The sequence below is a fragment of the Aedes albopictus genome, chromosome 3, assembly GCF_035046485.1.
Source record: "Aedes albopictus strain Foshan chromosome 3, AalbF5, whole genome shotgun sequence".
NCBI classification, from domain to species: Eukaryota; Metazoa; Arthropoda; class Insecta; order Diptera; family Culicidae; genus Aedes; species Aedes albopictus.
Window position 1 is genome coordinate 385,486,508 of NC_085138.1, and position 24,940 is coordinate 385,511,447.

A 24,940-nucleotide genomic window follows, 5' to 3' on the forward strand; every position below is an offset into this window, starting at 1 on the left:
CTCAAAATGATTTTGTGCGTGAATGGGATTCAGTCACACTGCATGTGAGATGATGCGGTCACGTTCGTGTTTGAACTACCAGCCCAAAACACAATGTCAACACAGATAGGAAGAAGAAAAAAATAACAAACTGGAGAAAAAGAAGACCGTCTTCGCGAGTCTCGTCTCAGAAACAGACGTATTACTTGGGACAAAATGCGATAAAAATCATCGTCACGAAAACATAATCGCCCAATGCTAATCAGGCTGTGTTAAGCAAACCACTCAGTAGGTGGCGGTAGTGAGCAAACGTCAAACAGGAGCAAAAACTGCGAGCGCTGTAATCGAGCGATTTGCGAACAGTGTGAAACGTCTGTTTGTCTGTGGGTATTCCATTAGGCATTGGATTTCCTGCATGCAGATATTACTCTAGAATCTATTCTGTAGCGTTTTCAATTGAATCGATTACATTTCAACGGTTGATTTTAATATTTAGTAGGTGATCGTTTAACTACTTTCAAGTACACAATAAATAGAATCACATTTTCCCGCAATTTGCTTTATTCCACAAAGTTCATCGCGCTAATACTGCACCTATCGGATCTTCACTTCTGCAATCACCATCGTCCGCCAGTTCGGCGGTTACCGCTTCCTGAACCATCTCGCTGGCTTCCCTTTCCTTCTCGAGCATGGCCTGTTCCACGTCCAGCTTCAAGCTAACCAGCTCGCGCGCATCCTGTGCGTCTTCCGTGCCACCAGTGTTCCACGGTTGTAGCGTTGCGTCCGCAAACAACGTGTAGAGGATTCCACCAACTATGAGCATTCCGGCGGTGATGAGGAATACGTACTCCCACTGTTTGACCGTTTGCTGGAAGTTGAGAGAGGAAGACAGTAAGGTCACGTCTGAGCGAAGAAATTGGAACGTTTGATGCCTACATTTCCCAAAGTAAGAATTCCCACCAAAATCGGTGAGACGAATCCTGGAACGACGGTAATCATTCCACTGATTCCCAACAGAATGCCGGCGTATTTGGGACTCATGTCGATGATGTTGGCGAGCGGTCCGGTGGACACCGCTCCATGGACCATCGTGGCCAGCGTGAGGAATACGATGGCCGAAGTTGAATCACATCCACTGTAGGCCAAAGCTACCACAAACAGGCCATTGACTAGACAACACATTGCGCCGCCCATTTTGCGGACGTTTGTACGGGACATGAGGTTCCGGCGTAGGAGGTAGTCTCCAACCATGGAGAAGAAGTACGCGAAAACCATTCGACAGAGGTGAGGTATTCCGGATAGGATTCCCGTCTGTAAGGGAGAATGATGATGAAACGTTCTGAGGACCTTATTAAAAGCTACCTAGTTAATTACCATTTTGACATCCCAACCGTGGATATAATTGAAGTAGCTAGGAGCTTGCGTCATCACCGTGAACAGACCCCAGATGCCAGCCCATTGGGCAATTACCGTCATCCACATCGCCTTAGAGAAGATCATCTTCATCCAGGGTGTTCGTTCTTCGCGTTCCTGTTCCTTGGATTTCTCGGTAATACCCAGAGAACTTTCAATGTATTCGCGCTCCTTGGGATGAATTCGTGGATGTTCCGCTGGTGAATCGTACACGAAGTAAAGCCACGCCACATACCAAATTGTGCCGAAAATTCCACAAAAGTGGAATACGTACTCCCAGGAAGTCCAGGAGATTATGTACCCAAAAAGGGGGAAGAACAGAGCAACTCCCACGGAGCTACCCAAGTAAGCGGTTACAAACTTGCTGCGCTCGTTCGGTGGAATCCACTGGCCTGCCATGTGGTGCATTGCCGGCCACGATACTCCCTGAAAGAAATCTAGGATTATCAGACCATTCTACATGCAAGACTTCAAACTTACGCATATCAATCCTTGGAAGGCGCGCAGGAAGATCAGTATCCGGTAGTCCAGATAGGATGCCAGCGGCATCAGGAAGCACAGCCAACATCCGACCGCATTGGCAACGCCGAACACCAGCTTGGTGCCGTACTTGCGTGCCAGGACACCTCCCGGTACCTGGGTTAACCAGTGGAGCCAGAAGAACGCTCCCAGCACCAAGCCCTGCTCGTACTCGTCCCATTCGAAGCCGTCGTCCTTGGTGTCTAGCTGTGAAAGAGAAACGACGTGGCCAGAGTCAGAGGTATTCAAGGTCGTGAAGTCTATTGTGGTCCATTAAATCATCAAACTTAAGCGGTCTACTCAATGGTATTTAACCCTAAAAGGGATACCTTCATGGCCTCAGTTTCGTCACCTCGCTGAGTGTGTTCCATCAAAGACGAGCTCTGAAAGGCCAATGGACCCCAGGTATCCCTCTTAGGGTTAATCTTGATATTACATTTGTGCGCTTTAGATTAACTGCGAGCAAGCGGCAGCTGTGGGAATGCACACGTACTTTTGCACTTTGACGTTACGCGACGAGTGACGACAACGCGGGTGGCTGTGATTTGCCATGCCTACTGTGATCAGAAGATGTGCCGTGCGCCTCTGCCAACTGGTACATATATTAGTATGAATCCACTATCACACATCCACCCTCCTCTCAGGAATAAAAAATTTTTTTTTGGAAAAAAAAATATGTAAATGTCATACCACAATATGAAAGTGTCCCAACAACTTAACGACAGGATAGATGTATCATGAAAGGTTTAGGATTTCATATTTCCTGGAGACTGATTTTCTTCTACAGATTTCATTATAGTCTTAAATGTTCTCGCTTAATAAATAACACTGGATGAGAGTGTATAAAATTAAATTTGCATCTCACTGCTTCTAACTTATTATTCCTACATTACGTACGCTAGATGGTTATTCAGGACTTCAGAAACCTGAATCTTCAGGATGTTTAGTTGTTCTTGACCCGTTATGGTAAATTACCCATTGTGGTACGCTTATGCGTTATAACAGTATCCTTTTCAGGACGCTGTGCGAACCCGTTATGGTACGCTTATACGTGTATAACGATCCTATTCCTCTGCCTGTCTTTTTCCCTGTAGAATCCTTTTCACCTTCCCTTCTGCCTCAGGTACATGATGAAAAGGCTCGTGTTCATGGCGATGGAACAAATTACCCAAATAAAGGAGAACGTGCCTCTGGAGCCGACCTAGGAGAACGAGAGAACGACACAGCCAGCAACCAATCGTTTGGTTCCCATTAGCATAGCGAGGTATCTATCGGTAACAGGATTCGCGAGTAAATGCACATTGATTCTTTGATATTTCCGAATACGATAAAGCTCTCAAATTAATACATTTTGTGTGAAAATTCTGGGCTTATTAAGAAAATAGCCTCTTCGATAACTCTCTCAATCTATCGCTATTTACCATTCTTCTACATTTATTATATTTATAAAAACTGATACATGATGCTTAAAGACATTTGACCATGCAGAAATACATTTTACCCACATTTGGCAGAAAATACCAAATAATTGTCAATTTTTATATATCCGATGTAATAATCATACAAAAGAGTGCCTTCCAGACACGCCAACGAATTAGGATGCCGTCATCGGAGCACGCCAATGAACTTGAGTGCGGTCATCCGGAAATGCTGTGAACATTTTTATATATTTGTAGGCAGGACACAATACAATCTTATATAGCACGTGTGTCTTAATGACAAGTCAACAGACCAGAGTGCGGTCACCCGGTCACACCCATAAAATTTAAATTATGGTCACACTGTGGATTTCCGTCAAACGGCCACGATGTGAACTAGTATGCGGTCATCCAGACCTGCTATAGATTAAGCTGTGGTCATCCGGACACGATATGGACTAGGGTGCGATCATCCGGGCACGCTGTGGTCTTTTTTTTATTTGTCGCCAAGAGACAATTACTATCAAATGCTAGGGTGCGGTCATCCGGACACGCTATGGACTAGGGTGCGGTCATCCGGACACGCTGTGGACTGGATTGCGGTCATCCGGACACGCTGTGGACTATGGTGCGGTCATCCGGACACGCTGTGGACTTTTTTATTGTCGCCAAGAGACAATTACTAACAAATGCTAGGATGCAGTCATCCGGACACGCTGTGGACTGGATTGCGGTCATCCGGACACGCTGTGGACTATGGTGCGGTCATCCGGACACGCTGTGGACTTTTTTTATTGTCGCCAAGAGACAATTACTAACAAATGCTAGGGTGCGGTCATCCGGACACGCTGTAGACAAGGGTGCGGTCTTCCGGACACGCTGTGGACTGGATTGCGGTCATCCGGACACGCTGTGGACTATGGTGCGGTCATCCGGACACGCTGTGGACTTTTTTTATATTGTCGCCAAGAGACAATAACTTACAAATGCTAAGGTGCGGTCATCCGGACACGCTATGGACTGGGTTGCGGTCATCCGGACACGCTGTGGACTATGGTGCGGTCATCCGGACACGCTGTGGACTGGGGTGCGGTCATCCGGACTCGCTGTGGACAGTTTTTTTTATTATCACCAGAGATAAATACCAGCACTACGCTAAGGTGCAGTGATTTGGTCTGTTTTTTTTCTTTTACTGCCGCCATAAGGCAGACTTACTAGGAAACACTATGACGAATGCACACTATGCAAATCAAATATGATAATGTGAAACTCAAGTAATTCAATCAATACAAAATTCACGTTTATATTCTTTTCACTCATCCATTATTCTTATTTTAGATTAGATAGCATACAAGCTGTGGATATAACCAAATAATAAATAAATTGCATGTTAAAGTTCCCAAACTGAGCGTCTCGACAAAATAAAATTTTCTGTGTGTTTGTCATGTTTCCAAGCAAACATTTAACTATGAACCAGTAATAATTTACCGTAGGCAATTTTGGGAAATTTAAAGGAGTTATAATCAACTTAAAATAGTTATTCTTCCTTGTTATGTCAATAGCACTAGTAGTACACTATTGATACAGAACAACAACTGTGTTGAACTGGCTGAAATTAAAACGATCTTTTCTTTGTTGTATGTTGTGATTGTTTCCAACCTTTTTCTCGTGATATATTTCTCTTGCATCATTCATGCACATGCAAACTTGACATTCAATATTTAAAGCTTCTCTACAGCTTTGAAACTTTAGTCTTGCACAGGCAAAAACATTTCCAGAAATGGTATCTGATTGATCCCTAAACTACCATGCGAGATCGACCGAAAATAGAATCCGTCACATCGTCATCATCATCATCGAACTTTTTCGTTCTTTTTGTCAGTTGCAACATGGATATCCACTTTTCTGTACAGATAAATCAAACATCAAAGTCACTTATTGTAAAGAAATCATTAAGTAATATATATTCTTCAGACTTCGCTAGCCTTTGCTACTGTTTTGAAAATCTATATCTAGTGTGCCATGTCTTAGTGATGCAATAGATTTGATGTTTTGAATTGATCACACATGCAAAACTTCTAAAACGGGATGATGGACGAAACGCATCAGAACATTTATGTTTCAAACCATTTTTACAACTATACCGTCATCACTACATTTGGATGCCGCAAGCTTATTTTCTTTAAATGACATATTGTCCTACCAACAAACTAACAGGCGACTCATTTTGAACCATTTCGGAAGTACTGAGATTTTTTTTGTGTTCCCTATAATTGCAGGACAAAAAAGTAAACAGCAGCCGCAACGCTTGCGATTGCGGACCAAGATAAAACAAAGCGGTTATTTTCACTCGAACAGCCGCCAAGAAATCTTTCGGAAAACCAACAAAATACATTCATTTACAACTTGAAGCTCGTTCTCAAGCATTGTCAGGAGATGCACGCTCTTCACATAAGGAAAATACGATGGTTGCGATTGATACACAAGGAACTTACCATACCTAGACCTGGAGTCTCCAGGCCCGTCAGTTTGTCCTACCTCACAAAAATCCAAGAGCACACTCACATATATTTGTTTTCTTTTGGTACAATCACTTCAACTGAAAAAAAAAATCCGCACAGTAGTAACACAATCACTCCATCCCTGAACGCCCCCGCTTGCCCACAATCACTTTCAATAGGTTCTTACGTAATTAATCCGGCAGGATCGCCAAATGTGCGCTTTAGATTAACTGCGAGCAAGCGGCAGCTGTGGGAATGCACACGTACTTTTGCACTTTGACGTTACGCGACGAGTGACGACAACGCGGGTGGCTGTGATTTGCCATGCCTACTGTGATCAGAAGATGTGCCGTGCGCCTCTGCCAACTGGTACATATATTAGTATGAATCCACTATCACACAACATTCATACTGCACCAGAAACTGCTTCACAGTTTAGGCACAGACAAACAGACGTAACACTTGCAAAATTTCCATCGACCACGATTATTTCATATCTTCATAGTTGTTGTTTTCACAACCAGAAGTGCGCGCATCGTTTTTCTTTTTGCGTTTGACGTTTCACACTAGCGCCTTCTGTTGACGATATTACTGAACGCAATGTTTCGTGAAACATTTCCACCAGATGATGGTAGTGTGAAGTGGGCGAAGGATTTGCACGAAAATTGTTCTAGGTGTTACGTCTGCTTGTCTGTGGTTAAGGGTTATGCGCATTTTAACAATTTTTTATCATACATTGTAAGGTATAAGTATGTCCAATCCTATAAATCTGAAAAGCATTATTGTTTTTACATATATTTAGTGAAAGTTCCAACAGAAGCTGCTTAGAACGCTTTCTGAAAAGCTTAAGTGAACTTCCAAGTTCAGATAACTGCTTAAAAATAATGATGCTTTGAATGTTACAAAACAACCGTCTGATTACATTTCCTTTCATTACGAAGACTTCAAATAGGTTGTACAAAGTCCGACCTGCACGTTGCTGGTCAACAGGTGCTGTTGTTCACAACAAGAAGTTCAAACTGTTAGCATGTCCCAAACACTTTTGTAGTCAAGCAGTGTTATAATATTTACCCAGTTCACGAAAACAATGCCTCATCAAATTTTACAACCCTTTCATTTTCAAAAAGCCTATTTGCAGAGGAGGAGTTTGCAAATCGCAACCCAAATAGTAAAAACCAAAGGCCGTGCGTTTTCTTTCCCGGAGAAGAATAACAACCGTTTGGCCGGCTGCAGACTCCGTTATCTCACAGCTGATGATGAGCCCGCGACAAGTGCCTTATCGTTGTCGCATGGCGGCATGGCTGCCTGTGATTTATTTCCCACCGTGTCTTTGGACATCAGTTGCCTTGGTGAAAGATTCAAAACAACCACTGTACTGACGCGATGAAGGTGGAACACATGTCGTCAGACGGGGAACAGCCAAAAAGTGTCTTAATCATTTTTAAATGGGCCATAAATCTGTCGCGTGCGTAAGATCACTTTCCCTTGCGATGTTTTTGGATTGCTTCATTACACGGTTCATGGATTAACGAACTTATTACCCATTATGATTGCGCGAGATTGATTCAAAAAGACCTCTTTGGGGTCGGAGAAGTCATACACATATAGCTATACAGTCAGGTTTTTTACGCGGGGGCGTGAAAAAAGAACTCAGTTCAAAATTTAAAAAAACCGCGTAGTCTCACCATTTCTCGACGAATCATGCAAAAATAAGACAACGATTTTTTTTTGTACGGAGTCTTCATTTACGCAGCCGCATAAAAAAAGACCTGACTGTAATACCACAGACAAACAGACGTAACACTCTTCAAAACGGCTTGGCAGATGCAGTTAACGATCAATTTAAATCTCACTTGATTTCCGCGATCCTTTCACCAGAGGCGCTAGTGTTAGATCGCTTTAACGTTTGCCAGTGTACACGTTGCAAACGAAAATTACCGTCGATTTGTGTAGTAGTGTGCGTGTTAGATAAACGTCAAATCGAAATCCATCATGGCCGACAGTGTCTCGCGCGGTTCTACCAATAGGTGGCAGTGTACTCATGTAAAAGACAACCGGAAAAGTGTTTGATGAATTACCTCTAAGAGTTACGTCTGTTTGCCTGTGGTAATACATTCATTTGCGCTACATCACAATAAGAACAACACACAGTCAACAATAGTATACTAGAATAGTCTATTTTACGAGCCGATTTTATGAATGAATTTTGACAGGAGGTAGTGTCCAATAACCCGTGAAAACCAACATCATCATCAACATTGTTGTCACTTCGTAAAATGGCTCATACTCGGTTTGTGTCTGTAGCTCTCCACCCTCGGTTACACCAATGTAATGCTCGGCAGATCACGCTCTACCTGGTCCGCCCAACGTGCTCTCTGCGCTCCATGCCTTCTTATGCCAACAGATAAGTAGCGAATACCAACTTTGCGGGTTTGTTGTCTGGCATTCTTGCAACATGTCCTGACCACCGTATCCTTCCTGCTTTGGTTACCTTCTAAATCTTACGGTTGCCGTAAAGTGCAGTGAGCTCGTGGTTTATCCTTCGCTGCACACGACCAAAAATCGTCTTTAGCATGCGTTGCTTTAAAACTCCGTGTGAGTGTAGGTCCTCCTCGAGTATGGTTCATACCTCGTGTTCGTAAAGAATCACCTATGAACAACCGATGAACCAAACCACTAATAAACGTTTTGGTACATTTGGTGCGGGGTGATTTTTTTTAAGACCGCAGTTTCTTCTGGAGTCTCTGGAATAGCCATGACTTCCACTGACGATGTACCTTTGTACTTCACGACTCACATTGTTGTCAGTCGTTAGAATGCAGCCGAGCTAGAAGAATTCATCCATCATTTCTAAGATATCTCCGTCTATCCATGTCATCCGCAAAGCCTACAAATTTGACGGATTTTAATCGTAGTTCAGCTGTTTAGTGCGGTTGGACGCAGAGCAGGTATTACGTTACCTTGCTGCAGTAACTGACAATCGCCTATGCATTCCTTCCATAGTTCTAAAATTTGGGCGATATTTTCGACTGCACAGTTAAAATAAAAATGTAAATTCAAGTGTATTTTCATGCACATATTTGGAGCATGAAAATAAACGCAAAATTCCATTGCGTTTTATATTTACACGACTTGGAAAGAAAGGCGAGATGTGTAAATTTAAACGTTGTTGATTTTTACACGAACCGCAACGCGCGGTTCGACGACGTGTGTTTTGTTTCATTTCTCGTTCGTTCCCCCATTGAGAATGCGTCTTCTTCCGCCCGCCGCGTATCTCAGGGAGCAAAGTGATACACTACACCGTTTAGGTTGAAAACAGTTCTTCCATTTATTTCACTACAAAAAAAAAACTATTGTGGATTTACCGGCTACTTGTATTCTACCGGTCGCTTCAGTATGGCCTCCAAAGTAGCCGTTTTATAAAAAGAGTAACTTAAAAATGATTTTAAACATTTTTATTGTATACGCTATTCCTCGTTGCCACTAGCTACTCAGCGACATTCATTTTTTGACAATCAAGTTGATTTTTATATGAAAACGGCTACTTTGTAACGGCTACTTAAGTAACCGGTAGAATACAAGTAGCCGGTAAATCCACAATACATTTCGGGATAATAATTCACGAAGCACTTTGTTTTCTCCGCGGAATCTTGTCCAGGGGATGTTCGGCAATCAATGCCAATGCGGAGAAGTTATTTTAGGTGCTCCCTCGAAGTATTGTTAACGCCGCTGCGGAAATTGATGTGTGGGATCAAAAAATCAAGTTCACGTCCTGGAATCGTTTTGCAATCGATCTGCGGGAAGATGAAACGAAGTATATGATAAAAAATACCCTCTCAGGAAAATTGAATTCATTTTATCTTACCTGGATTCTGGATTATATTGCTTAGGTGACTCGAACAACTAGCATTCTTATTAATTGTAGCCTTTAAAACGCCAAATGTTGAGCTCACAAATTAAACATTAAAGAAAGAGGTAGTAAAAATAAACATAGCTCCGCCATGACTGATTGACCAATGTTGATCTGCCTGGTATTTACACATCCATGTAAAATTCAATTGATTTTCGCTCAAATATGAGCGTTTATAAATTTATTTGTACATGAACAGTTTAATTATATACTGCAACTGAAAATAAATCAATAAACATGTAATTTCAAATTGAAATACATGTTCTAGATATGTGCATGTATTTCAATGTGAAATTCAAGCAAACGATAGATTAAACTCGTGTATTATTAAATAAGACTCTTTCTACATGACGTTGAAATTTAATTAATTTTTGCTGTGTGGGTATCACCTTGGATCTCTAATGGTAATGGCTCGGCAGTCTTATTAAAGAATTAAGTGGACTACAATGCTCTCGCTCCGACGTTTCGGTGTAAATTTATTTACAATGAGGATTGTAAATAAATTATAGATCCCTGAAGAAGGGCGCAATCCTGGACCGAAACGTCGGAGCGAGAACATTGTAGTCCGCTTAATTATTTAATAAGACTGCCAAGCCATTACCATTAGAGATCCAATAGTTCTAAAATAATTCCATAATTTTATACCGTCTATGATGCAGTACGATGAAAATCTGGTCCAATGTCAACCAGTCACCGATAAAGCCGGCTTGAATACATAGAAAGAACTTATTCCACAGAGAACAGACATCCTTGAACAAATTCAATTCAGAAAGTTGTGTAAGGATTTCAATCTTCACTTGAGTAAGCTTGCAAGCCAATATGCGATGACAACACTAACGCCGCTAAACTCTATATTGCCACAGTCAGTGGTGAATTGAAACATTTCAAGTGGTGAATTATACTAGTATGAGAAACTAATCGATTGCAGCGCCACGTTGTTGGCACTTGTGTTGCCAATGAAATATTCCTTACACAAAATTCAGATTGGACTTGGATGTCTGTTCTCTGTGCTTATTCATTTTAGGTGACAGACGACGGAAGATGGTCTGGGATAGCACTTTGTAAAATGTATTCAGAATTGTGTTAGCTATGAATTTCTCACGTTCCAAATGGTCACTTTTCGTAAGTGGAGCAGTTAACCCCTACCTTCCACTCCTCCGACAGCTTTTCGGTTCCCAGATCCTAACTGTCATCTGAGGGGCGTGGAGATGAACCAGCCTCAGGCTGAAAATCTCCCTAATAAAGCTAATAATAATAATCTGAGGGGCCGTCCATATACCACGTGGACAGAAAATTCATGGTTTCTGACCCCCTCCCCCCTCCCCGTGGACAAGCGTGGATTTTTCATTGACCCCTACCCCCCTCCCCCAATGACCACGTGGACATCAGAAAAAAAGTTTTTTTTTCACATTTCTAAAAAAATAGAAAAAGTGATTTTGAAAAGTTTTTTTTTCGTAAATCATGTCTTAAATATAATTGAAAATTTGATAAAATACAAATATTCTATAGCTTTACATAGAATACAAACAAGTAGCAGAAAATAGGTACCTACAAGTTTACAACATTGTTTTTAATTCAGCTTAATGTTTGTGAGAGTGTGGGTTCGATTCTTGCTCCAGTTGGTGAAAAATTTTCGTCAAACGGAAATTCTTCATTGGGTGTTTTTCTAGTAATGTCTATCGCCTAATGTTAGTGATTGTTCAATGTTTAGTCTGTACAGCCTCTGGTTGAAGACGGTGTTTTTTCCATAATTTTTTTTTGTATAATGAAATAAAATGTATGAAAGAACTGTTGAAGAGAATCTCATCTATGATGCGACATAATTTGTTTCGTTTGTTGATTTCTGTTTCCTAATGTTGTCCACGTGGACATTTGACGAACCCCCACCCCCTCTCCGTGGACAAGCGTGGACTTTTCGCTAACCCCCTCCCCCCTCCAAGCTGTCCACGTGGTATATGGACGACCCCTGATGCAGACATGCAGCCAACTTTTTTAGTCCATCTTTGTGTGTTCAGTTGCGATACCATGCTTACCAATAGATATTTCATTGCTGCGGTCAATGCTCACCTAAATATTTCAATGTTCTGAAAAACTTAGACTTTCAGTTTTCTAATACATATTAAGTTCAGATCTTAAATCTATGGCTGCGAACATAGCTAAAATTGCGATCTAATGATAAAATTCAATATGTAGGGCCAAATTCAAGATGACTGTCCAAAAAGTCAACTTCAAATGAAAGGTCTATGACACATTCTACCGTGAAGTTACAACGTTTTGACCACTTTTTGGTCAGATTTGTACAAATATTTTTGTATACTCGGATTCCTTGTATATGATTGGATTTCCAGTAAATATGATCGGTTGAACATTTAGTTTTCATAGAAAAAGTATGTTCACAATGGAAATTAGTAGCGTGACATTACAACGTTGTAACGTCACGCTACTAATTCCCATTTTGAACATACTTTTTCAATGAAAACTAATTGTAAACAGATCATATTTACTGGAAATTTTACAAGAAATCCGAATAAGAAGACAACAAGGAAAACTATTAGAGGTTTACGGTACGCATTTATGGGTTATAGTAAAAAATCTGGCCAAAAAGGCGTCAAAATGTTGAAACGTCACGGTAGAATGTGTCCAATACGCCGTCCCTTATTTTGCAAAATTTAGAAATGTTATAAGTTCGTTAGTGGAAAATGATCGTTTTAGCTAAAAAATGATCGTGTCAAAATTTGAAGTCCGTATCTCAAGGCTAAGTGGTCCCTCAAGGGGCCTGAAGTTGTCAAAAATTGTATGGGACCAAAAAAACATGAAATTTTTTTCGACAAAACAAATACGCTATTCCACTAAAACCGGTGATTTTAGGACCCTTCAGGGCCAAAAATGTACTTAGATTTGCGATATCTCTACTCGTTTCCAAGATATTGACAAAAAACAACTGAAAAAATCAGCATTTTTGACCATTTTTTTAGATTCCGAAGGAAACTTATCCTATTTTGTTCAATAACTGAAAAACGAGTAGAGATAACGCAAACCTAAGCACATTTTTGGCCCTTAAGGGTTCTAAAATCACCGGTTTTAGTAGAATAGCGTATTTTTTTTTGTCGAAAAAATTTCATGTTTTTTTGGTCCTATACAATTTTTGACAACTTTAGGCCCGTTGAGGGACCACTTAGCCTTGAGGTACGGACTTCAAATTTTGACACGATCATTTCTTAGCTAGAACGATCATTTTCCACTAACGAACTTATAACATTTCCAATTTTCGCAAAATAAGGGACGGCCTAGTGTCCAATATACTATCCAACAATCATCCTTTTTTTCATTTTCTAGCGAATAAGCAAAACAAATTATGATTTTTCAATTTTCATACTAGATTAAGGAAAATATCAATTCAAAGACCAGAAAGTTTATGAACGTAAAACCTAGGGGTTGATTAAAGATCCTTTACTGTACATACATTCGAATGGAAGTCTTGGATGGACAATGTTTCACCTTTTCTGGAATAATTGCAGGAACTTTTTATGAATTTGGCAAGAATCACTCCAAAGCCAATGAAATAATCAATATAAATTACAGATTCCCTGAGGAAGATCCAATAATTGTTAGGAGAAGAAAACATTTAGTTATTTTTGACTCCCGGAAAGACTGAAACGCCAAAAACTACCCGGATGTCTTCAAAACAGTCGTCGTCAATATAGTAATTGCTCAATAGATTTTTGCTGGAAATTCTTTTTCGGGTATTCATCTCATAATTCCTCTATCGATCCAGGAGTTTCAGTAGTATTCCTCATTATATTTCCCCTGAAATTCCTCCATCATTTCTTTCAAGGACCTCTAAGAATTTTTCTATGGGTTCAAAAAGTTCTTCAACCACATTTCCTAGGAATTCCTACAGCAGTTCTATTGGAAATTTCTCAAGATATTGGAAGGATATCTTCAGAAGCTCTTCTGAAGTTGCAAAAAATCTTGAAGTTTCTCTAAGCGTTTCCCAAGAAGTTTTCCAGGAGTTCCTCCAGGATTTTTTGCAAAAACTCCCTTGGTTCCTTAAAAAATACCATCAGGAATTTTTACCGGAATTAGACTAGAGATTACCAGAGGAAGCTCAGGTAAAATATTATCTCCTGGGCGCCCATTAAAAACACCACCCCCGGCGAAGACTGGCGCTCGAGCCTAGCTATTTAGCACTGTAGTTGGAGGAAATGCCAATACAGAACCCGTAGCTTCCGGGAAGGTAAGCCCAGCTCCCTGGGTTAGTGGGTTGGTGTCAGGCCCTGCGAGCCAGCCGTAAAAAAGACTAGCACCGGAAAATCAACAAGAGAAGAATGCGAAACGATACCAATGGCGACGACCACAGCGACGAAAAGGGACTTGCGATTGGAAGCTCGGTACGTGGAACTGCAGATCTCTCAACTTCATCGGGAGCACCCGCATACTCGCCGATATACTGAAGGACCGCGGGTTCGGAATCGTAGCGCTGCAGGAGGTGTGTTGGACAGGATCTATGGTGCGAACGTTTAGAGGTAATCATACCATCTACCAGAGTTGCGGCAACACACGTGAGCTGGGAACAGCTTTTATAGTGATGGGCGACATGCAGAGGCGCGTGATCGGTTGGTGGCCGATCGACGAAAGAATGTGCAGGTTGAGGATCAAGGGCCGATTCTTCAACATTAGCATAATAAACGTGCACAGCCCTCACTCCGGAAGCACTGATGATGACAAAGACGCATTTTACGCGCAGCTCGAACGCGAGTACGACCGCTGCCCAAACCACGACGTCAAGATCATCATAGGGGATCTAAACGCTCAGGTAGGCCAGGAGGAGGAATTCAGACCGACGATTGGAAAGTTCAGCGCCCACCAGCTGACGAACGAAAATGACCTACGCCTCATCGATTTCGCCGCCTCCAAGAACATGGCCATTCGTAGCACCTTCTTCCAGCACAGCCTCCCGTATCGTTACACCTGGAGATCACCACAACAAACGGAATCGCAAATCGACCACGTTCTGATTGATGGACGGCACTTCTCCGACATTATCGACGTCAGGACCTATCGTGGCGCTAATATCGACTCCGATCACTACCTGGTGATGGTTAAACTGCGCCCAAAACTCTCCGTTATTAACAACGTACATTACCGGCGGCCGCCCCGGTACGATCTAGAGCGACTGAAGCAACCGGATGTCGCCACCGCATACGCACAGAATCTCGAGGCAGCGTTGCCGGACGAGGGTGTGCTCGATGTGGCCCCTCTAGAGGACTGCTGGAGTACAATCAAAGCAGCCATCAACAACGCAGCTGAGAGCACTATCGGGTACGTAGAACGGAGTCGACGAAACGATTGGTTCGACGAGGAGTGCAGAGCGGTTCTGGAGGAGAAGGATGCAGCGCGGGCGGTAATGCTGCAGCATGGAACCCGACAGAATGTGGAGCGATACAGACAGAAGCGGAAGCAGCAGACCCGTCTCTTCCGGGAGAAAAAGCGCCGCCTGGAAGAAGCGGAGTGCGAGGAAATGGAACTGCTGTGCCGTTCACAGGAAACACGCAAGTTCTACCAGAAGCTCAACGCATCCCGCAAAGGCTACGTGCCGCAAGCCGAAATCTGCAGGGATAAGGACGGGAGCCTCCTGACGGACAAACGTGAGGTGATCGAAAGGTGGAAGCAGCACTTCGACGAGCACCTGAATGGCGAAGAGAATGTAGGCACGGAGGACCAAGGCAGCGGAGGAAATGACTATGTTGGTGCAGCAGAGGACGGGAACGAACCAACTCCCACGCTGAGGGAAGTTAAGGATGCCATCCACCAGCTCAAAAACAACAAAGCGGCTGGTAAGGACGGTATCGCAGCGGAACTCATCAAGATGGGCCCGGAAAAGTTGGCCACCTGTCTACACCAGTTAGTAGTCAAGATCTGGGAAACCGAACAGCTACCGGAGGAGTGGAAGGAAGGGATAATCTGTCCCATCCACAAGAAAGGCGACAAGTTGATGTGTGAGAACTTTCAAGCGATCACCATTTTGAATGCCGCCTACAAAGTGCTATCCCAGATCATCTTCCGTCGTCTTTCACCTAAAGTAAATGAGTTCGTGGGAAGTTACCAAGCCGGTTTCATCGACGGCCGGTCGACAACGGACCAGATCTTCACCGTACGGCAAATCCTCCAGAAATGCCGTGAATACCAGGTCCCAACGCATCACCTGTTCATCGACTTCAAAGCGGCATACGACAGTATCGACCGCACAGAGCTATGGAAAATTATGGACGAGAACAGCTTTCCCGGGAAGCTGACTAGACTGATAAGAGCAACGATGGACGGTGTGCAGAACAGCGTAAGGATTTCGGGTGAACTATCCAGTTCATTTGAATCTCGACGGGGACTACGACAAGGTGATGGACTTTCCTGCCTACTATTCAACATCGCCCTGGAAGGTGTTATGCGACGAGCCGGGCTCAACAGCCGGGGTACGATCTTCACGAAATCCAGCCAATTTGTCTGTTTTGCGGATGACATGGATATTATTGCCAGAACATTTGGAACGGTGGCAGAACAGTACACCCGCCTGAAACGTGAAGCAGCAAAGGTCGGACTGGTGGTGAATGCGGCTAAGACAAAGTACATGCTGGTAGGTGGGACTGAGCGAGACAGGACAAGCCTTGGCAGCAATGTTACGATAGACGGGGATACTTTCGAGGTGGTAGAAGAATTCGTCTACCTCGGTTCCTTGCTAACGGCTGACAATAACGTGAGCCGTGAAATACGAAGGCGCATCATCAGTGGAAGTCGTGCCTATTATGGGCTCCAGAAGAAACTGCGGTCAAAAAAGATTCACCCCCGCACCAAATGTACCATGTACAAGACGTTAATAAGACCGGTGGTTCTCTACGGGCACGAGACGTGGACGATGCTCGAGGAGGACATGCAAGCACTCGGAGTTTTCGAGCGACGGGTGCTAAGGACGATCTTCGGCGGCGTGCAGGAGAACGGTGTGTGGCGGAGAAGGATGAACCACGAGCTCGCTGCACTTTATGGCGAACCCAGCATCCAGAAGGTAGCCAAAGCCGGAAGGATACGGTGGGCAGGGCATGTTGCAAGAATGCCGGACAACAACCCTGCAAAGTTGGTGTTTGCTAACCATCCGGTTGGTACAAGAAGGCGTGGAGCGCAGAGAGCACGATGGGCGGACCAGGTGGAGCGTGATCTGGCGAGTGTTGGGCGTGACCGACGTTGGAGAGCTGCAGCTGCAAATCGAGTATTATGGCGGCAAATTGTTGATTCAGTATTATCATGAATTTGATGTTAACTAAATAAATGAAAATGAATTACTTTTAACAATCATTTATGAATTTTTATTGAAATTCCTACATGAATTAATGCTAAAATTCTTCAGGATTTCTTCAGAATTATCTCCAGGAACTCTTCAGTATTTTAAAATTTTCTTTAGACATTTCAGCGATGGATTTCTTTAAAAGTTGTTTCATGGACTTATCTTAATCAAATTTCGTTACCTTTAAAACTAGGAAGAACTAAAGAACACTCTGAGTACTGGTGCTTGGTACTGGTGCTCCTAGTATTATTTCAGGAAAAAATAGAATCTTGAAAAAAAAAACTAAAGGCATCCAGAGAGGATTATATTACATACTAGTAGTATGATACTACTTTATTCCCGCAGGAATTTTTGAAATAATCTGTGAAGAAATCTATGGAATTTCTGCAGAAGTTAGTAGTTCGTTGTTGGAAAATGATCGTTTTACCTAATAAATGATCGTGTCAAAATTTGAAGTCAGTATCTCAAGGCTAAGTGGTCCCTCAAGCCTAAAGTTGTCAAAAATTGAATAAAAAGCATGTAAAAACTGAAGATTTTTTTATGAAATTGAAGGAAAGTAATGAAAATTTCTCTTGATAGCACTTGTAGGTCTCCTGTTGAAATTGTAGATTTTTTGGAATTTGTAGATTTTACTGAACTTTTTTTTGGGTGCAACCTTGTTTATAGCCTTCCCAAAACTGCATATTTGAACATTTGTTGCTTTTTGTAAACTACGTGGATCACATTTTGGTTACCTCAATCTTTCTTTAGTAGATTTTTGTTTGATTAACAGTCCACTGCAGAGGAGTGGACCTGGTGTGATGGTTAGATCACTTGACTATCACGACGATGACCTTGGATCGAATCCCACTCCCGACAAGCTCATAAAAAGTGAGTTCATCCTTCGGAAGGGAAGTGAAGCGTGGATCCCGAGATTAACTAGCCTCGGGCTAAAAATCTCGCTAATACAGATAATACAATTGTTTAATGCTGAAATAGTCTCTTACCATTATAAAAGAGACGTTGATGAAGTTTTCGTCAACGGCTTTAAACAGTCTGCCCTAGGATTGTTCCCTTACTAAGAATTTACGCTCCCATTTTCTCCCTACTCAAAATAAAAGAATAAAGGGGATACCTTTAGAAACTGCTCCAGGTATTTTTGTACACTACATAATACCTTTCAGACATTTCACAAGAATTTTTCCAGGAGTTTTTCCCAGGTTTGCTTCAGAAATTCCTCAAGGGTATCCCTTGAAGATCCCATCGGAGATTTTCTCAGAAACTCCGCCGGCAATTTTTTTTTAATTCCTCCAAAAGTTTCACATAAAATTCTTCTTGGAATTTCTCCAGAGCCATCTCAAGGGTTCCTCTAGGTTTCGTCCTGAAACTTCTCCAATGATTCAAAAACTGCTTCCAAGAATTTCGTTCAAGAATCTCTTGAAGAAATTTTTAAAAATTTCTTCTTGGAATCTCCAGCGGTATCTCTAGAAATTATTTTGGAAATTCCCTAAAATAACCCATGAAGAATTACTCCAGTATTTTTTATGTGATTTAATTGAGAACTTCTGTAAAAATCCGTGGAGAAATATGTAAAAAAAAATCTTGCGGGAATCTCTAAAAGAATTCCAGGAGATATTTTTGAAAGAACTGCATGAGAAATTCCATGAAGAAACTGTTCTAGCAGTAACTTTTTCCGACCCCAAATTCACTTCTCTCGAAATTCGCGGGCAGGCCTTCACGCCTTCACGCTTAAGATGGACTGTATGTACCACGGGTCCCCAACTGGTGGTCCGCGCCCCCCTGGGGAGGCGTGAAGCCAGCCCAGAGAGGCCGCGGTGTTACCAAGAAAAATGTTATTTTTTTTTTCTATTTTGAGCAAATTATATAATGTTTTAATTTTGTAAACTGCCACCCCCAAAAGCCACAATTTGAGGAACAAATTTTCAGTACAAAACGCCTTCAGAAGAAAAATTTTTCTGCTGCGCCGCTATTTTTCAGCTACGACTCAAATTGAATATATTTAGCATACATAGCATAGGAATCACAGCAAACATACGACCTATTCAAATTGAACGCCAGATATCATTGTTTACGGAATGTGAATGCCGAATGAAAATAAGTATCAATGCTCGCCGAAAATCGCTCCCACATTAAATTTCTGGCTACATCACTGTACCCATAAACTCGGTTTCGTTCATTTAATTCGTATTTTTTTTTCTAAAATTTTCATTGGGTCCCAAATGTTTTGACAATTCTTAAAGGGGGTCGTCACCTCAAAAAGGTTGGGAACCCCTGGTATATACTGTACTAGGGGTTAAGCCTGGAACACATAGCGTCCGTTCCGTCGAGGTTTGCGTTTTTTTGACAGTTTACCCATGGGAAATGTGTCAAACTACTGTCACGCAAACGCAAACGTATGCATTGTGTGGGGCACTTTACACACAGGCGTGGCGTTTCACTGAGGGTTTTCGAAGTGGAACACGTTTCGGTTCGCACAGGCGGTATTTTTCACAAGAACTGACTTAACTACGGCACGGTGTGTCTGGTAGAACAAATTTATTACAAAAAAATGGGCATCGCTAATTTTTACGCTACGTGAAAGTTGACGCTACCAGCTTTCATTCAAGCCCAACATCGAAATATTCCATCGGGGGAACTTTTTCATACAAAAATTTGGGTATGTTTTTTAAGTAGAAATAGGGATTAATTTGGGACCGTGCATTTTGTATGGGGAAAAACAGTATTCTGAAAAAGTTGTTCGGGATCCCTCGGTGGATTTTTTTGAGGGACCTTGCAAATGAAAGCTGAAAGCCTCTATTTTTGAATAGCCAAAAGTTTGACGATGCCCATTTTTTTGTTATAAACTTTTCCCATACACACGCCGTGACGGGAATGGCAGAAATGTCCCAAATGGAGGATAACGTGCCTCTGAAGCCAGCCTTCTGATAACTACGGGAAGGGGGGTTTACTTTTATATGGCGCATGATACAAGTATTAGTAAGTTAGTTTAACCTAATAGATTTAGCTAGTACATAGAAGTTATATAAAGCGATATACAATGAATGAAAGGCCAAAATGGCTTTATTTTTGTAGGATGATCATTATATTATTTATTTAAGAAGTATTGCAAATTCATTTTTTATTCTGATTGATGTTCAACATAAACCTTCCTGTTTTTTTCAGTAACCCAAGACGCAATTTTCCAAGGCATTTCTGGAGCATCGTTAAAAATTGTGATAAAACATAATCAATTAAAAAAAATATGGAAACTTTGAAAAAGAAAACTAAGGAAGAATTTCTGAGGAAACCCTTCGATGACATTAATGAGAAAATCCGTGGGAAAATCCCTAAACTGCTAAAGGAGTCTTTGAAGATTTTTTGAAGTAATTCCTGAAGATGTTCTAGATGGATTCCGCGGAGGAATTTCCATAAGAAAACTATGAGTACTTTTTGAATAAATCTTCCTAATTCCTAATTTCTGAGATATTCTAAAAAAATCATGGACAATTCTTGAAGAAATTCCTGGAAAAATTCTCGGAAAAACTCCTTTAGGAACCCGTGCAGGAATTCCTGTAAAAAATATTTCTGAGGAAATACATGGAGGAATACCCACAGGAACTGCTAAATGATTCTCTATATAAATTTTTGCAGTAGTTTCCGGAGGAATATCTGCTGGAATCACAAAAAATCATCGAAGAACTTCAGGAGGAATTCTTGGAGACATTCCTGAATGATTTTTTTAGAAGAATCCCTGAACGCATTATTGAATGAGAAATCCCTGAAAAAGTTCTCGAATTACATGTATATGTAATGAATGAATTCCTGTCTGTGTGTCTGTCTGACCCTTATGGATTTGAAAACTACTGGACCGATCGGCGTGAAAATTTGCATGCAGGTGTTTTTGGGACGAGGACGGTTCTTCCTTCGGAAAGAGAGCGGAGCACTTCTCACTGGAGCTGTATTAAAAAAAACACAGTATTCAGACAGGTTTTTTTTTCTTTTTTTTTCCAAAAACTTCTCCAAGAATTCTTCCAGATCTTCCTCCAGGAATTCCACTAAAAATTCCTCCAGGAACTTCTTCAGGGATTTTCCAGGGATTTCTCCACGAATTTCTCCAATTATTCCCCAAGGATTTCTTCACGAATTCCTTCGAAGATTTCTCCAGGAACTCCTCCATAAATTTATCTAGGAATTCTTCCATGAATTTTCAGGGGATTTTCCAGAACTTTCTCCCAGGGTTCCTCTGAGATTCCCCCAGTAATTTATTCAGTAATAATTGTTGTAATAATTTGTGAGGGCCCATATAGCCGAGGCGGTAAACGCACGGGTATTCAGCATGACCATGCTGAGGGTGACGGGTTCGATTCCCGGTCGGTCCAGGATCTTTTCGTAAAGTGCCTGCCTGCCACACGATATACACATGCAAAATGGTCATTGGCAGAGGAAGCTCTCAGTTAATAACTGTGGAAGTGCTCATAGAACACTAAGCTGAGAAGCAGGCTTTGTCCCAGTGAGGACGTTACGCCAAGAGGAGAGAGTGTTGTAATAATTTCTCCAGGAATTCCTTCAGGGATTCCTCCAGCAATTCTCAAAAGAAAACCTCCAGGAATTCCTTCAAGATTTCATTCAGGAATTTCTCCAGGAACTCCACCGGGAAATTCCCGAGGAATTACTCCAAGAATTTCTTCAGGATTTTCTCCAGAAAATTCTCTAGGATTTTATCTATGGATTGCTCCTGGACATCCTTAAGAAATTATGTAAGCAATTTCTCCAGGATTTTCTTAAGGAATTTTTCTGGGGATTTTTTCAGAAATTCTTCCAGGAAATTCTCCAAAAATATCCTAAAGAATTCCTCCTGAGATTCCTTCATGAATTGCTTCAGGTATTCTTCCAGGGGTTTCTTCACGATTTTAAGGGATTTTCCCAGGATTCCTCCAGAAATTTCTTTTTACCCAAGGATTCCTCCAGAAAATCCTTCAAAAGTTCTTCCAAGGATTCTTCCAGGAATACCTTCAAAAATTCTTCCAGGAATACCTTCAGGAATTTTCCAGGGATTTCTCCAGGTATTCCTCCAGGGATTTCTCCACAAATTTATTCCAGGATTCCCCCAGGGATTTTTTCAGGAATTCCTTCAAAGATTTCTCAGGGGATTTTTTTCGGAAATAGAAATAGCAATCTCCCAGAATTCCTCTAGAACTTCATCCAGTTATTCTTACAAGATTTCTTCTAGAGATTCCTAAAGCAATTCCCACAGGAATACCTCTAGGAATTCCTCCTGGCATTTCTCCAGGATTTTATCCAGGAATTTCTCCAGAAACTTCTCTAGGAACTCCTCCAGGAAACCCCCCAGGAATTTCTTCAGGATTTCCTCCAGGAATTGCTTCTGGACATCCTTCAGAAGCTGTATCAGCAATTCCTTCAGGAATTTCTCCAGAAGATCCTCTAGGGATTAGTTCAGAGATTCTTCCAGGAAATTCTCCAGTAATACTTTCAGGAATTTTTCAAGGATTCCTCCAGAGATTCCTCCAGGATTTTCTTTAGGGATTTCCCCACGAATATCTCCAGGGATATTCCCAGAGATCCCTCCAGAGGTTTCTCCAGAAATTCCTCCAACGGTTATTCCAGGAAATCCTCCTGGAATTTCTCAAGGGATTTTTTTTTCAGAAAGTTCTCTTAGAACTCCTCTGAAGATGAAATTGCTCCAAGAATTCATCCAAGAAATTTCTCCAGGAATTACGCCCTGAAATTGTTGAGAAGTTTCTCCAGGCCTTCCTCCAGGATTCTCGCTAGAGATTTTCCCAGGAACTACTTCAAGGATTCCTCCAGAAATCTTTTCTGGGATTTCTCCAAGAATTCCCCCAAAGAATCCTCCAGAAATTAATGTAGGATTTCTTCTAGGATTTCCTCATGAGATCTCTTCAGAAATTTCTTTAAGTATTCCTCCCATATTTTCATACAGGAATTCCTCCAGGTATACTTTCAAAAATTCTTCCAGGTATTCCTCCGGGAATTTCGCCGGGAATTCCTCCAGGGATTCTACAGGGCTTCCTCCAGGTATTCCTGTAGGAATTGTAACAGCGATTCATCCAGGTTTTTCTTCAGGGATTTATCCAGGAAGTCTTCCAAGGATTTCTCCAGAAATTTATCAGTTTCTCAATTCACAAATTCCCCCTCTCTATAAAAACTAATTCGGGAGTTCCTTCGGAAATATCAGAAATCCTACAAACATCTTTTCGGGGATTGCGTGATTTTTTTTTTTATATTTCAAGAATTTGTGGAGGAATTGCTCCAGCGAATAATATTGAAAGATAATTTAAAAAAGTTGCATACAGGAACTAGGAAATTCTAGGTTAGTCTTCAAAAAAGTTCGTAATAAGATTTTAGCATAAATATTTTGTTAACTTTAACAATATAAAAATCAGAGCAAAATTATGCACGAGTGAATAAAAATCGCTAATCTTCCTGAAATTGATCACCGCTACCAGCATCACGTTGATTTGTGTAGATCAGGTAAGCTTTTTTTAACGTATTGAACAAAATACAAATAATGCTTTAAGAATATATGTTAATATGTTAATATACTCAATTTCATCGTGCTGCGTTTAGTTTTAAAAGCTAGTAGGTACAAATTTGCTAAGGGTTCTTGACCCCCCCCCCCCCCCCTGACCGAAAAGCTGGCTACGCCCTTGTCCGAGCACATCTCAATGAGAACATGTATGTATCCTTGGCGCGTAGCTCATAATACGAATAGTAATCAATTCAGAAATTTCTTCAACGCAGAACGCAAAACAGCAATGCACACATGCATCCTGATGTGACCGAATGCAACCGAATTTGCTTTTCGTATCACTTGTATTAAAAAAGACAGGTTGGTTGAAGATTAATAGTTCTCGATATTCACTTACTGATTCTACAACACATGAGATTTTACGAAGAGAATCAGTTTTCTCACTATGTCACGATACGACTAACTAAAATATACTTCATACTACGCTCATTAATGTAAATAAAATGTTTCTGTTAACGTTAATATATCACAGTGTATTTAACGCTAGTAACATATCCTAACATCTTAGGAGGGTTAACCATATTCTACCTGCAATGTCTTAAGTAGCCATTTTTCCGGAGACACCCAATTCGGTTCACTTCGTATTCTCCCTGTTGGTCGATTTCTACCAGCCGAATCTTCGCCAACCGACAGATCCGACTCGTTCCTCTCCACGTAGCAAGCATACATCTTCGGTTGACTCTGCTTTGGAGTCATCGTCGAACTCATCAGCTCCGGTTCCTGATCAAGCTGCGCTTTTTTCGCACTGCCTGACTTCACCATCGTGACGATTGTGATATTGGAATTGATCCGGATCATGTAGTTCACCGCAAACCCGACAAACACCAGGTACCATAATACTGATCGCGCACTTGCTCCCGTTTCGTTTCCCATTTTGAACCGTAGTTTCTTCACGATCTTATTGACTATCACGAATACTTTGTTTAAACTAACAACCGCCACTAATTAAGTCACTCCAGCGCTGTCACTATCATCCTCTTCTTAGAACGGTTGATACCGAACCGGACCGGATAGATCTGACAGGGCGTGCGTGGAACGTTCCTACCGAGTATTCGGATTTCTGATCCGCTGTACTACTGATGATCGGCGCCTATTAGCTCGCAGAACTTGAGCTTCGGTCTAACTCAACGAAGCACTGGCAGCACTCGCCGGCTGACTGATGGGCCTGGATCTTATCAAGCGGTGTGCTACTAAAGCCGGACTCGAATTAACCTATAGTACTACATTCTTAACAGCGCAGCGTCTTCAATCTTCACATGCCGGGAGATAGTGGCTTTGCGCGAGAGAACGCGTAAAGCGCCACAATAACCGTGATAATAC

At 41.7% G+C, this 24,940-nt stretch overlaps 1 protein-coding gene across 2 annotated transcripts; it reads right to left on the reverse strand.

Annotated features, from left to right (window-relative positions):
- Window positions 1-517: 517 nt before the first annotated feature.
- On the reverse strand, window positions 518-24,832 carry LOC109398945 (vesicular glutamate transporter 2). Of its 2 annotated transcripts, none has more exons than XM_029875345.2 (5): window positions 24,149-24,832; window positions 1,873-2,118; window positions 1,354-1,818; window positions 916-1,290; window positions 518-847 (listed from the first exon to the last, which is right to left on the reverse strand). In XM_029875345.2, the coding sequence occupies exons 1-5, from the start codon at window positions 24,491-24,493 to the stop codon at window positions 554-556; spliced, it is 1,725 nt and encodes a 574-aa protein (XP_029731205.2). In that variant the 5' UTR covers window positions 24,494-24,832; the 3' UTR covers window positions 518-553. The 2 variants fall into 2 exon arrangements, with proteins under 2 accessions (XP_029731205.2, XP_062711875.1); XM_062855891.1 differs by lacking the exon at window positions 24,149-24,832 and adding an exon at window positions 5,825-6,112.
- Window positions 24,833-24,940: the final 108 nt, after the last annotated feature.

Bases quoted from the DNA above. Each gene is read 5' to 3' on its own strand.
- LOC109398945 (XM_029875345.2), bottom strand. From the start codon at position 24,493: ATGGGAAACGAAACGGGAGCAAGTGCGCGATCAGTATTATGGTACCTG. The intron at 1,819-1,872 runs GTAAGTTTGAAG...GATTTCTTTCAG, and splicing joins CCTTCCAAGGATTGATATGC to GGAGTATCGTGGCCGGCAAT. The intron at 848-915 runs GTAGGCATCAAA...CTCAACTTCCAG, and splicing joins GAATTCTTACTTTGGGAAAT to CAAACGGTCAAACAGTGGGA.